The sequence below is a fragment of the Medicago sativa genome, chromosome 4 (genome assembly GCF_051527215.1).
Source record: "Medicago sativa cultivar Bolivia chromosome 4, Bolivia_mono, whole genome shotgun sequence".
In the NCBI taxonomy this organism is placed as follows: domain Eukaryota; kingdom Viridiplantae; phylum Streptophyta; class Magnoliopsida; order Fabales; family Fabaceae; genus Medicago; species Medicago sativa.
The window spans coordinates 20,056,226-20,068,809 of record NC_140752.1 but is presented as its reverse complement, the minus strand read 5'-3'; the positions used below and the strand labels follow the sequence as shown (position 1 = coordinate 20,068,809).

The following is a 12,584-nucleotide window of genomic DNA, read 5'->3' as shown; positions in this document are numbered from 1 at the left end:
TATTAATGGTTGTCTTTTATGTTATGAAGAATTGTGAAAACTATATTCGTATTCATGATTTATGTTGAGAGAGATGTGTTCGATGACATAAATAATAAATTGATTATTCAATGATTTCATAAAATAAAATCAAGTAGTGGAAAATTGTAAAATATGTTTGTTATTTTGATTAGAATTTATTCTTTTGAATATATATTATTTATATAATATAAATAATATTTTGCCTTAAAAATGATGATTTTTGACGCCAAAAAATGTGTTTTAATTTAAAAAAAACATTGAAACAATAAATCATATTTTTTTTTGGGATAAAAAAATCACTTTGGCAAAAGAACATGGGTCAGCAGGACCATAATTGTAAGAAATGTGAAAATAGAGAGACAAAAATGTCTGACTTTTTTTATTTTTAAAAAGAGACTATTTTAGTAAGTTTTAAAAATAAGGGAAAAGTGCAATTAATTGTATTATTTTTATTGAATTTTCCCTAAAAAAAGAGTGTTAGAAAGAGATTGCTGAATACATTCCTTCTCACACGATTTGTAGCACTGACACTTTGATATATTAGCCATTGAACACTATATATACACACACTCAAATCATTACTTTCTGTCTTTATGAGCGTAGTTCAGTTGGTAGGGACATTGCGTATTATGCAGCTGTTGGGATTTGAACCCCGAACACTTCTCAAAATGTGTTTAAAATGTGTGAACTTCGGCCACTATACTACTTGACAAAAAAAAATCATGGCTTCCTCCAACTATATATACATACATCAGAATTAAATCATAACTAAATATAAACCATGGCGTCCTCCAACATATTCCAAATCTCATTCTCCCTTATCTTCTTAACATTCTTCCTCATCTTGTTACTCAACAAGGTGAACTCAACAGAATTCACTTCCTTTGCCATGCTAGATTTTTCCCAAGATCAAAACAATCTAATCTTCCAAGGTGATGCTTATATCACCTCATGAAACAAGTTACAACTCAACAAGGCAAAAAGTAGCTCAGTTGGTAGAGCACTGTACTCTGAACCTATCCACATTTGGGATAGCAAAACAGGAGAAGTTGCTCATTTTGATACATCCTTCAATTTCATCATAACTGCACCTGACACGGGCAATGTTGCAGACGGTTTTACTTTCTTTCTTGCACCAATAGATACTCAACCTCAAGATGGTGGAGGGTTTCTAGGGCTTTTTAACGACAAAAACTACAACAGATCTATTCAAACCGTTGCTGTTGAGTTTGACACATATTATAACTCTGATTGGGATCCAAGAGATCGACATAACGGAATCGATGTAAACTGTGTTAGGTCTACAACAACTAAACCATGGGTTTTCAGGGATGGTGGAGAGGGTATTGTTCTGATAAAATTTGATGCTTCTACTAATGTGTTAAGTGTTACTTTATTTACTGAGGATGGTATTTATACACTCAGTGATGTTGTGAATGTGAAGGATGTTCTTCCTGAGTGGATTAGGGTTGGCTTCTCAGCTGCCACTGGAGGTGACTTTTCAGTTCATGATATTCTTTCATGGCGATTTTCTTCTATTTTAAACCACCATTCAAGCTCCATGCAAGCTTCTGCATAGTTTTCTCAATCTATAAGAAAACTAAATAATAAGAATGTTATGGAAATAATGATCGTTATCATGTGTTTATGATTATTATGTATTATTATGTCATGTTATGTTTTTATCAATCATCCGCTTATACATTTTTAAGTGAATATACATTATGAGCCTCCACCCCTAAACTGGCCAATGAGTCAAAATTGTCAATCCAATTGTTCCCTTGCTTAGTTAACTTGTGATCGTCAACTAACTTTCTGTCACTGGAAGACGACGAAGCACTATCCTCAGCGGCATATGAAAATTGATTGTAGGAACTTGACTTCGAAGCGAGTAATTAGATCTTCTTGCAGGCATTTACATTTAAGTCTATCACCATATTTGCTCAGTCACAAAACCCTAAAACTCTTCCTTGTACATTGAAGTATCTATTACGTTTTTCTTGTTTCTCTTTATGGAACCTGGAAACTGTGAGTTTGAATGGATTTTATTTTTTTTTAACTAGGTAGTCATCCATTACAAAGTGATTTCAAAGTATCCCATTCCCCCTTTAATTCTCTCTAGTATTTTATTTTTCCAAAGATATTATTGTGTGGGTATGATTCATTTATTTTTGAAAAATAATTGAGAGTTGTGAACGTTTAACACCCATGGATGATGACCTGGTCTCTTCCCAAGGTTGAAGATGGTGTGGAAAAAGATTCAGTGGACATTCTATCATAAAAATAAAGAAGGCTTAAATATGCCTTCAGTCCCTGCACTTTCATCAGATTTTGGCATTGGTCCTTGCACTTTTTTTTGTTTGGAATTGGTCCCTGCATTTTGTAAAAATATTGGTATTGGTCCCTCTGTTAATTTTCTGTTAAAAAAAACACAAAAATATTGGTATTGGTCCCTGCACTTTGTAAAAATATTGGTATTGGTCCCTGCACTTTGTAAAAATATTGGTATTTGTGCCACGTGGCGTGAAATGATTGGGCCACGTGGCACTCCGTTAATTTTGTGTTTTTTTTTAACAGAAAGTTAACAGAGGGACCAATACCAATATTTTTACAAAGTGCAGGGACCAATGCCAAACAAAAAAAAGTGCAGGGACCAATACCAAAATCTGATGAAAGTGCAGGGACCAATAACACATTTAAACCAATAAAGAATAAAGAGGACTAATTCAATGGAAATGTATGAATTCATTGACTAACAACTCATTGGCATTAATTAAATTCAGACTACTGATAATCTACAATATGAGAAAATATTTTACAAATACTGGAATGCTACTAGTTTCTTAAGAATTGAATAGAAGAAAATGAAGGAAGAGAATTGCAATGATTTGGGAACAAATTCTAACATTATAAGGAAACTTAAACATTAGCCTCTCAAACCATAGCCTCACACTTCCCCCTCTCATTGCTCCCTCCATTTCAACTTAACACATGCACCTCTAAGTAACATCATAAAAAAAATCATACTAGGTTTGTGCAGATGAATTGCTTGGAGCCCAGAATTACTTACAAGCCGGATTTGTATGAGTGAGAAAGTAAAGGGTTTCAGAGTCTATATGCCTTTTGTTACATGATGTGTACACTTCTGTTTGGTTTGAAAAAACATTTTCTGATTCTTTTTTTTTTTTTTTTCACTTTTATTTTGAAACTGTCCCGATGTTAATTCTGTTTCCTGTTTTTAAAGATTTGTACACGTAACGAAAAACATGTTTTCGTTACAAATGTTTGAAACCTGAAACAGAGTGAAAACCGGAACAGTTTTGCAAATAAAAGTGAAAGTAGAAAATGAAAACATTAAACTTAAACCAAATATGCCCTTATGGTTTTTCAGCTATTGGGAATCGAAGTCGGGTTTTGATGGATACTCGAGACCTTGTAGAGCTGGCATCCTTCGAATATCTTCTTCTGAATAAGCAGGAATGAACCAGTATTTCTTGTCCGTCCCAAAAACCTGATATCAAAGAAGCAACATAAATCATTATGTAAGGGTCAAAATGATCTCGATTATGAACCAACTATTTCAAAAACATTAATTATTAATAAGAATATACAAAATGTTTGTACTTTATATATCTAGGATATGAGTATAACATATAAGAATATACAGGATGCAAGTGTCTATACTTAAATTGCAACAAGACTAGAGCAAAAATATTCCTACTTTTTTCCATGGAAACATAAAATATGGTTGTTATTCAACCCATATATCAAAAATCATTATGCCAATAATATCTAGTTCTCTTCCTAACATAAAGAGATATCGAGTCAAAAAATTATACAGATCACATCTGCAGAAAGAGGCTGGCCTAAAAATCTGAATGAAATTATGTTTACAATACAGCACAAGTTTACACATGGGGGAAACGAGGGTGGCAAAATTGTGTAAAAACTAAAAACTAGTTCATCTTAGTGTGTAGAAAAGCCATTCTCTTTCCACAAATAAAATTGCATGATGATGTATTAGACACTGGAGCCTAAGCTGACACAGACACATGTCATTCGGTTACTTCATTATATAAGTACTTGTGTCACTGTCAACATCTCGGTGTCAGTGTCTCGTTTGGTGTTTGTGTCTGTGCTTCATAGCTAGAAACTTCCTTAACATACACTGGACATTTCAGCAAGTATTATTATCTACTTGGATTATTTAGGATAGATAATCTACAAATTATGACATCTTGGAAAGTGACAGGATAGATTTAGAGTTAGCTCAACTAACTCTAATTCATAACATTTAGAAAACTGCAGAATCTAACTGTAACTACCTTGTAACTGTCCAAAACTGAATTTATACCAGTTTTGACAGCTGACAGAATTTAGTAAGCTTAGGATTGCTATATAAGAAATCATTCCTCTAAGATTTTGTAACAAACTTTCATTCAATGGAAAATAGAATTGAGCTAAAGAATCACTCTCAAACACTCTATGAAAGATCAAATATCAAAAGTTTAAGAAATCTAATAAAAAGCAACAGGACAAGGGATATATATACAGATCAGAGAGAAAGAGTCCGAGTTTTGTTTCCCACATGCATACTTAAGTTACTCATCAAAAAACTTAATTGAACATCCAGTCTCCTTAGTCATTAGTGCCTAGATTGTTGACTCATAACGAGTTTATTTGACTGATATTTACACCATTTGTCAAATATTTTTTATGAAGTTGGCATGAAAATACCCCATACAGATTAGAGAACATATAAAAATAAAGTGACAAAACAATGTTAACACAATACAACAAGCACAGACCTGTTCAAAATTTTTCCGACGACCAAGATCATAACGCCATTTTGGTGTAGTTTTCTTCTCATATGCCTGCTCACAACAAAGAGCAAACCATTGATCAGTATCCACTTCACATAAGCAAAAGTCCATACAACATGGAAAAGCATATGAGAGTATTATATTGAAAAATACAGTAATCTTTTTGCAACACACTTTCACACAAAGCATTTACCTCAGTGACAGAGGATACATTTCACTAGTTCAGGTATCAAAAATATTTCAACAAGTTAAACTCAACTAAGGGACTGTTTGGATGGACTTATTTGAGCTTAATAATTTAAAGTCAGCTAAGCATTTGTGAGACTGTTTGACAGAGCTTATAGAAACAGCTAATGAAATGTCCGTAATCTCTTTTCAGCTCACTTCCATAAGCTCTCTAAGAGAGCTTAGGAAAGCAACTTACAGTATATAAAAACTGTTTGAGATCTCTTATAGCTTGTAAAAAAAATAACTTATACATATGTACTTATATGATAAGCACTTGTGGTATGAACACTTATGTAAGTTGTTTATCCAAACAGGACCTAAATACTGCCATTCAACAAGGAGCAAAACAGTTTCTTCGGGTGAAAGTTGGATAAGGTGTAGGGGATCTACTATCCCAAGTAATACAAAAAAGTTCATTTTTATGGAAAACTTTACCTCAATAGTGGTTGTATTAGCAGCAACCAATGATATGTGCATGATCAGAAATCCCATCACACTCAATGCGAAAGCGAGGTTCAAAACTGCAGGTAATCCAACATTGTTACATAAACTCACAGATGGAATCAAAATCTAGAACGGAGTGTTAGAGATCCTACCAAAAGCAAGAAAAGTTGTAGCAAGAGAGCTAGGTGTTCCAGGGATTTCTCCATCACTAAAGAATGCTATGAAATGCGGCAGTAACGATGCAGTCACTAGGGACGTCTCAAGGAAAGTATAAAACTGCAATATGATTTAATCAGATCAAGTTAACCAAGTATTTTTTATTGGCACCATAAATAAAACAAGAAATTTAGAATATCAATGTTATAGTAATACTGATATTGGTTCTTGGTGTTGTTGGTTTTACTTTAATGTCTCAGGAAGTTGGAGACGTTAAATACAACCATTGCAAGTCAGAAATAATTATAATATCATTCATAAAAGTAATAACTGGATAACAAATAAGTAACTCTAGTTGAGTGTTCATACCAAGAAAAGAAGGAAATACTTGTAATTTAGAGCCCCAACACAGTTAACTACCCACACACAATGGTGGTCCATCTTCAGCACACATCGCCCACCTGATATCAAACCGAAAAGGAATAAAATCAAGTTGTCTCGTTCTAAATGTGACACTACAAAAAACGGAAACTTTTCTGTGCGAAAAAACTCACAAACTGAACAATGATGGCATCGAGGCGGCTTGAGCTGGTTGCACTTCCTACAATACCGGATCCGTTGATTAGATGGATCACTCTGCATGTTACTGAACTCTGACCCAACTAATGGATCTTCCTCTCCTCTCTCCTCATCAATTGTGGGCCTCCAGTTTGGAGGTACACTTCCAGGGTCAATAAAAACTACGGAAAAATAACTCCACAATAGCATAACCAACTGCATAATAAAGAGGAAAATTCTTAATCAGCATATCATTTATTTCACATACCAGATAAACGACACTTCATTAATCAATCAAACTAATCAAATAAGTCTAACGAAAGCTGAACATCTGCATGAGCTTGTGTGGATAAACTTCAGAAGAAACACTTATGGAAAAAATATATTGAAGAAACATCCTCCAGTAACTCAGATTTTTAAACAACTACCAAGGTTTAAAAAACAGTCTGTGATCGTGATTGTGTCCAGATGTCATGGTTTTTTATGTCTCCACCATGACTGCATTGTGACTGCATCATCCATGTTTGATCGCAATTTCTGCAATATCAAGCATCGTGACACAAACACGACACAAATGCAATTTTAAACCTTGACAACTACTAGTCATTTTTCGAATAAGCATTGTGACACGAACACATTACATCACACAACACAAATGCAACTTCAAGCCTTGATGACTACTTGTCATTTTTCCTATAAGCACCGCGACACAAATGCAATTTAAAACCATGATGACAACTTTTCATTTTTTGAATAAGCATCGCGACACGAATGCAATTTAAAACCTTCACAGATACTTGTCATTTTTCAAATAAGCATCATCAATGTAGATATTTAACACCTCATTTTTCGAATAAACACCACGGCACAAATGCAACTTGAAACCTTGAAGACTACTTGTCATTTTTCGAATAACCACCGTCAATTAAGATGCCTAACACTTCATTATTCTACATTCCACTCAGAATCTGAAAGAAAAAGCTAAAATGAAATGGGATCCCAACTAATGAAAACTTTAAAGAGAACAATCATTATTTTGTTACCAAGATCGCTACAACACCATCCATGCCTGATCGCGATTTCTGCAAAATCAAGCATCGTGACACGACTGCGACTCAACTACAATTTAAAACCCTGATAACTAATTGTTCTTTTTCGAATAAGCATCACGACACGACAACAACATGAATGCAATTTAAAACCCTGACAACTACTTCTCACTTTTCGAATAACCACCATCAATTTAGATATCTAACCCCTCATTATTTTATGCCGCATTCAGAATCTGACAAAAAAGCTAAAATGAAATAAAATCCCAACTAATGAACACTTTCAAGAGAACAACCATTATTTTGTTACCAAGATCATGACAACATCATCCATGCCTGATCGCAATTTCCACAAAGTCAAGCATCGTGACACAACCGCGACACAACTACCCTGACAACTACTTGTCGTTTTTCAAACTTCACGACAAGACAACAACACGAACGCATTTAAAACCTTGTCAACTACTTCTCACTTTTTAAATAATGCATCAATTAAGATACCTAACCTCTTATTTCTACGCCGCATTCCAAATCCGACAGCAAAAGCTAAAATCAAATGGATTCCCAACTAATAAAAACTTCCAACGGAACAATCATTATTCTCCATTAATTTCAAACAAAATTCACACTTCTCAATATCATCTCCATAGTATCACACTCAAACCCATCAAATAGACCCTATAAATCATCATGATCCCTAAGTCAACAAGCTAAATTCTAATGAATTAACAAACATCATATCCTAAACATCCTCAAACAAATCAAAAACAGATAAAAAAAACATTCACAAACCAAAACACTAACAAATTCAAATAAAATTAAAAGCATGATTGAAACTTACCAAAGCATGAAACAAGATCAAAACCAAGACAGCAATAAGAGAATCAAACCCTCCATTATACAAAGAAGGAACATAATTGGTAATAACAACAGCATAATAAGTAACACCAACAACACCAAGAACCAACAAAATCATAATCGAACCAAGTCCTCGTAAAGCTGTGCAGAACTTGAACACGTTCCATGCCATCGTAGCTCCAGATCTATGCATAATCAATCAAAATAACCAAAACCCACTTCGATCTCAATGCAAAGTTTGAAACTTTTCGATTTTCACAAGAACCCCACAAAGCAGAATCATCAATTTTCACGAAAAACACCGACAAGAACAACCTCGGAGCTAGAATTTTTTTGATTGGGTCATGGGTTTGGTGAATCTAGGGTTTATTGAGAATTTGGGGATTTTGATTTTTGGAGTGGAGAAGAAGATTGAAGTGGACAAAACAAAGAGATTCAGAAAATGTTGAATTTTTTTTTCTTATTAAATTTTTTTTCTTTTCTTTTTATGCTGAATAAAAAACTATTTTTTTTTTCTTTTTTGTTTAACTTCTATACAATGAATATTTCTTTTGAAGATTTTTTTAGGAAGGTTTTGGTGAGTGTTAAGGTGGTGGTTATTATTTTATTTTTAAGGAAAGTGGTGGTTATTTAGCTATAAGTAGTGTAATATTATTACCAAAAATAATTAAAACATCCCTAAAAGAAATTATCTAATAATAGAATAGGAATAGTAATTAAGAATTTTTTTTTGGTAAGCATATCATATTTTATATGCTGAGTCGGCGTTCGAATTTTGATTTTTCATTTATTTACTTTATGGATAAATTTTTAACCATTAAATTACTTGTTCAAAAATAAATAAAATAAAGTAATTAAGATTTTTGGTGTAAATTTTGTAAAAAAAATTGGTGTAAATTGAATAGCATAAAACAAAAATTGCTGAAAATATTCTCTCAAACTAAATAGAATCATAATAGATGATAAATATAAATGAGATTTAACACTGTTTGAATTTTTAAAATTAGATTTGAACTTAAAATTTTTGGTTAAGCTAAGAGATAGTTGTGTTATCTCATTCAAATATTGTTGGGTAAGATAGTAACTGGTTTGATTGCTTAGTGGAGTTGTTTTGCAAAATTAGTTAGTTTAGTTGTTGATTGATACTGCTATTAATAGTTAACAGTTAATAATAAGGTAATAAATAGGTGATGTAAGCATCTAAAGTTGCTTCGTTTTGGTCAATAAAATCTAGAAGGTGAGTTATAATAAGACTTGACATTTTCAAAGCTTAACGGAAAATGATAGACGAGTTTATCAAAAGGAAAATATTTGCACCATATTTTTTTTCTTTTTACGGTATTCATGGTGTGTGAATAGATGTGAATCCAAACATGAGAGATTCAAATCTTTTGTATGTTATCATTGTACCTAAAATTAAAACTAAAGTAGAAAGTAGAGTTTTTGTGGTTTAATATTTTTAGGGAACAAACTTATAGTATTATATCAGAAGAAAAATGTTTACAATAAGTGATTATATAGCTCAACTAATTTGAATATATGAAGATCGGATATGTAGTGTGGGTGTGATACAATATGAATACGTAAACACACGAACTTTTCAAAATTTAGGACACAATACGGTCAAGATACGTTAACAAAATTTTGATAATAAAACTTTCTTTTGAGAGCATGATAATAAAACTAATTTTACATAAATATGTATTGATTACTCTTAATTAGTATATGATTATAAAAATCATAATTTTATAAAATATAATATAATATTTGTGATCAAAATAGCAACTGTATAGTTTTCGTATACATATTAAAAGAAAAAGTTTTCGTGAGTTTAACTCAATTAATAGGGACAATGCATAATATATGCAGGGATCGGGGTTCGAACCCCGAACATGTCACTTTTCCGTATTTAAAATTTGTGAGCTCCGGTCACTACCTACTAGACAAAAAAAAACTCAAAAAAAGTTTTGTTGACTAATTGACACATCTCTCTCTAATTATCTCCATCCACTAAAAACATAATACATAAGTCTAATTCATTGAGAGCCAATTTTACTAATCCAAGTTCCAAATTGAATCATATACATCTCAACTAAATTTCCACAACATTGTCTCACGTTTTATTTACCCTTCATCTTTTCTAGGATACTTATTCATAATGTGTCTTAAAAATATGTGTATATGTGAAATATCCAATAAAGTATATTCTAAAAGTTTTCAAACGTAATTATGATACTTTATGGGTGCATATCCACAAAGTATCGGTATATGGCACGTATCTGACATGAATATGTCTTCATGTTTAGAGTATTTGAGTTTCATATGTTTGAGCTATGGGATAACATGTGTGTTGGAGGTCTTGAATTCAAACTCAAACGATATGGAGAAAAACTTAGCTAACAAATAATGACTAAATGTTCTAGACAGGGTCAAGGTCCCACTCCAGGCTAGGGTCCAAGTCCAACTGGAGCCCAACGCTATAGATATAAGGGCAAAAGGAAAATAATATATATGATTGTTATCACGGAAAAGTTTCTTCAAATCACATGACATTCTCATAACTTGGGTGGCAACGACGTATTGCAAGTCAATTCCCACTCCAATGGCTTCAGCTCTATCAATTGACAAGGACGAAATTGACATCGATGTTGATGGTAAAAGGTATTGTGGTATGATTGGTTCCTTGCTCTATTTGACTGCAAGTATGCCTGACATTATGTTTAGTGTTTATAAGTGTGCTAGATATCAAGCTTCCCATAAGGAATATCATTTATAAATCATAATATAAGGAATATCATTTAAAAATTGTGATTCTTTTTAAGGTATTTAAGCGGAACTACCAATTTTGGCTTATGGTATCCAAAGGGGAGTGCCTACTGTTTAGTTGTGTTTTCCGACTCTGATTTTTCCAGTTGCAAATCAGATCTGAAAAGCTCTAGTGGTGCATGTCACTTGTTTGGAAACTGTTTAATCTCGTGGCATAGTAAAAAAACAACATAATGTTTCTCTTTCTACTGCTGGGACTGAATATGTGGTAGCCGGTAGTTGTTACTCATAAATTTTATGGCTCAAACAACAACCACTTGATTATGATTTAAAACTTGATTGTGTTCTAATTAAGTGTGATAACATTAGTGCTATTAATCTCACAAAAAATCCAGTTTTACACTCATGCACTAAACATATTGAGTTACGACACCATTTCCTTAGGGATCAAGTTGAAAAGAAAGATGTGACATTTGAGTATGTTGACATTAAGTGTCAGCTTGCCGATATTTTTACAAAACCACTATTATCTAATTCTTTTCTCAAAATCGATAGGGAGTTAGGTATACTAGATATATATTGCTTTAAATAAGCAATACCAATATACTATTTATTGTCTTTGATCTAACCATGGTTGTTTTAGCACTTTTTTTTCAAGTCTCTCGGTTGGTAAGAACTTGATTCCATTCTCAATATAACTCTTTAACTAGATTTTTTTCTATGCATTGCATATTTATTAGTGTCTTCATGCATGCCCTATCTCTGTCATTGTGCCCATCTTGCATACATACTTGTATTTCATTGTGATTGCATAATTGTATGTTCCTATCTTCTTCTACTATCTTTTGTCAAATGTTTACATAGTCATTTATCACTTTTTGAAGTTGTCAAAGGGGGAGAAATTATGTCGATGTACATATACATATACTTAACCTTAAGTTGTTGGCCTAAGTGTTGTTTGTTTATATGATATGATTGCATATGTATGTAGTTATTTTTGCCTTTTTGCATGTATGCTAAGTTTCAGGGGGAGCTAAGTGTCAACATCATCAACATTGGGTTGACATCCTCAAAAAGAGGGAGATTGAAGTTGCCCTTGGTTTGGGAGTTGTTTTGATGATGTTTGATTAGATTAGGTATTAAGTGTTTTTGTTGATGTTTATTGTTTACATGTTCATAGTAATTAGTGAAGTAGAAAAAATGGTCACAAGGAGAGGGGGGGGGGGGGGGGGGGTTGAATTGTGACCCTTTAAAAATTATCCTGTAACTTAAAAATTAATTCTCGAGTTGAAACTTAGAATGATTAAGTTAATAACAGACTTCAGAACGTTCTGATGTCTGAGTGTAAAAACAGTTTAACAAAGTAAATGTATATGTGTGTGTTAGTGTTTGCAATAAGTAAAGAGTATATGGAAGAGAGAATCAACACACAGAAATTATAGTGGTTCCCCCAATGTGGGTTAGTCCACTCATCACAGTCTTGTGAGAGTTTCCAATATGATGCTTGAGATAACCTCTCAAATCCTGCACCTTACAATCTTTGTTCACCTGAACAATTACACAATCTGTATTCTCTAAGCTTCAGCAGGCTTGCACCTTGTTACTAAGTTAACCACTTAGACTTTTACAACCTTAGCTCAAACTAACACTTTAGTACCCCTAAAGCTAGATGAGACTTTAA

The 12,584-nt window shown here is 32.9% G+C and overlaps 1 protein-coding gene and 1 pseudogene across 1 annotated transcript; one reads left to right on the top strand and one right to left on the bottom strand.

Annotated features, from left to right (window-relative positions):
- Positions 1–802: 802 nt before the first annotated feature.
- LOC146927074 (lectin beta-1 and beta-2 chains-like) lies at positions 803–2,238 on the top strand (annotated as a pseudogene).
- A 527-nt stretch (positions 2,239–2,765) lies between these two features.
- Positions 2,766–8,596, bottom strand: LOC146927073 (putative protein S-acyltransferase 14). Its single transcript, XM_085700464.1, has 7 exons — positions 8,121–8,596; positions 6,227–6,446; positions 6,042–6,133; positions 5,669–5,792; positions 5,508–5,593; positions 4,830–4,895; positions 2,766–3,532 (listed from the first exon to the last, which is right to left on the bottom strand). The coding sequence occupies exons 1-7, from the start codon at positions 8,328–8,330 to the stop codon at positions 3,413–3,415; spliced, it is 918 nt and encodes a 305-aa protein (XP_085556590.1). The 5' UTR covers positions 8,331–8,596; the 3' UTR covers positions 2,766–3,412.
- Positions 8,597–12,584: the final 3,988 nt, after the last annotated feature.

Bases quoted from the DNA above. Each gene is read 5' to 3' on its own strand.
- LOC146927073 (XM_085700464.1), bottom strand. From the start codon at position 8,330: ATGCATAGATCTGGAGCTACGATGGCATGGAACGTGTTCAAGTTCTGC. The intron at 5,594-5,668 runs GTAGGATCTCTA...GATTACCTGCAG, and splicing joins TACAACTTTTCTTGCTTTTG to TTTTGAACCTCGCTTTCGCA. The intron at 4,896-5,507 runs GTAAAGTTTTCC...TGTTGTGAGCAG, and splicing joins CTAATACAACCACTATTGAG to GCATATGAGAAGAAAACTAC.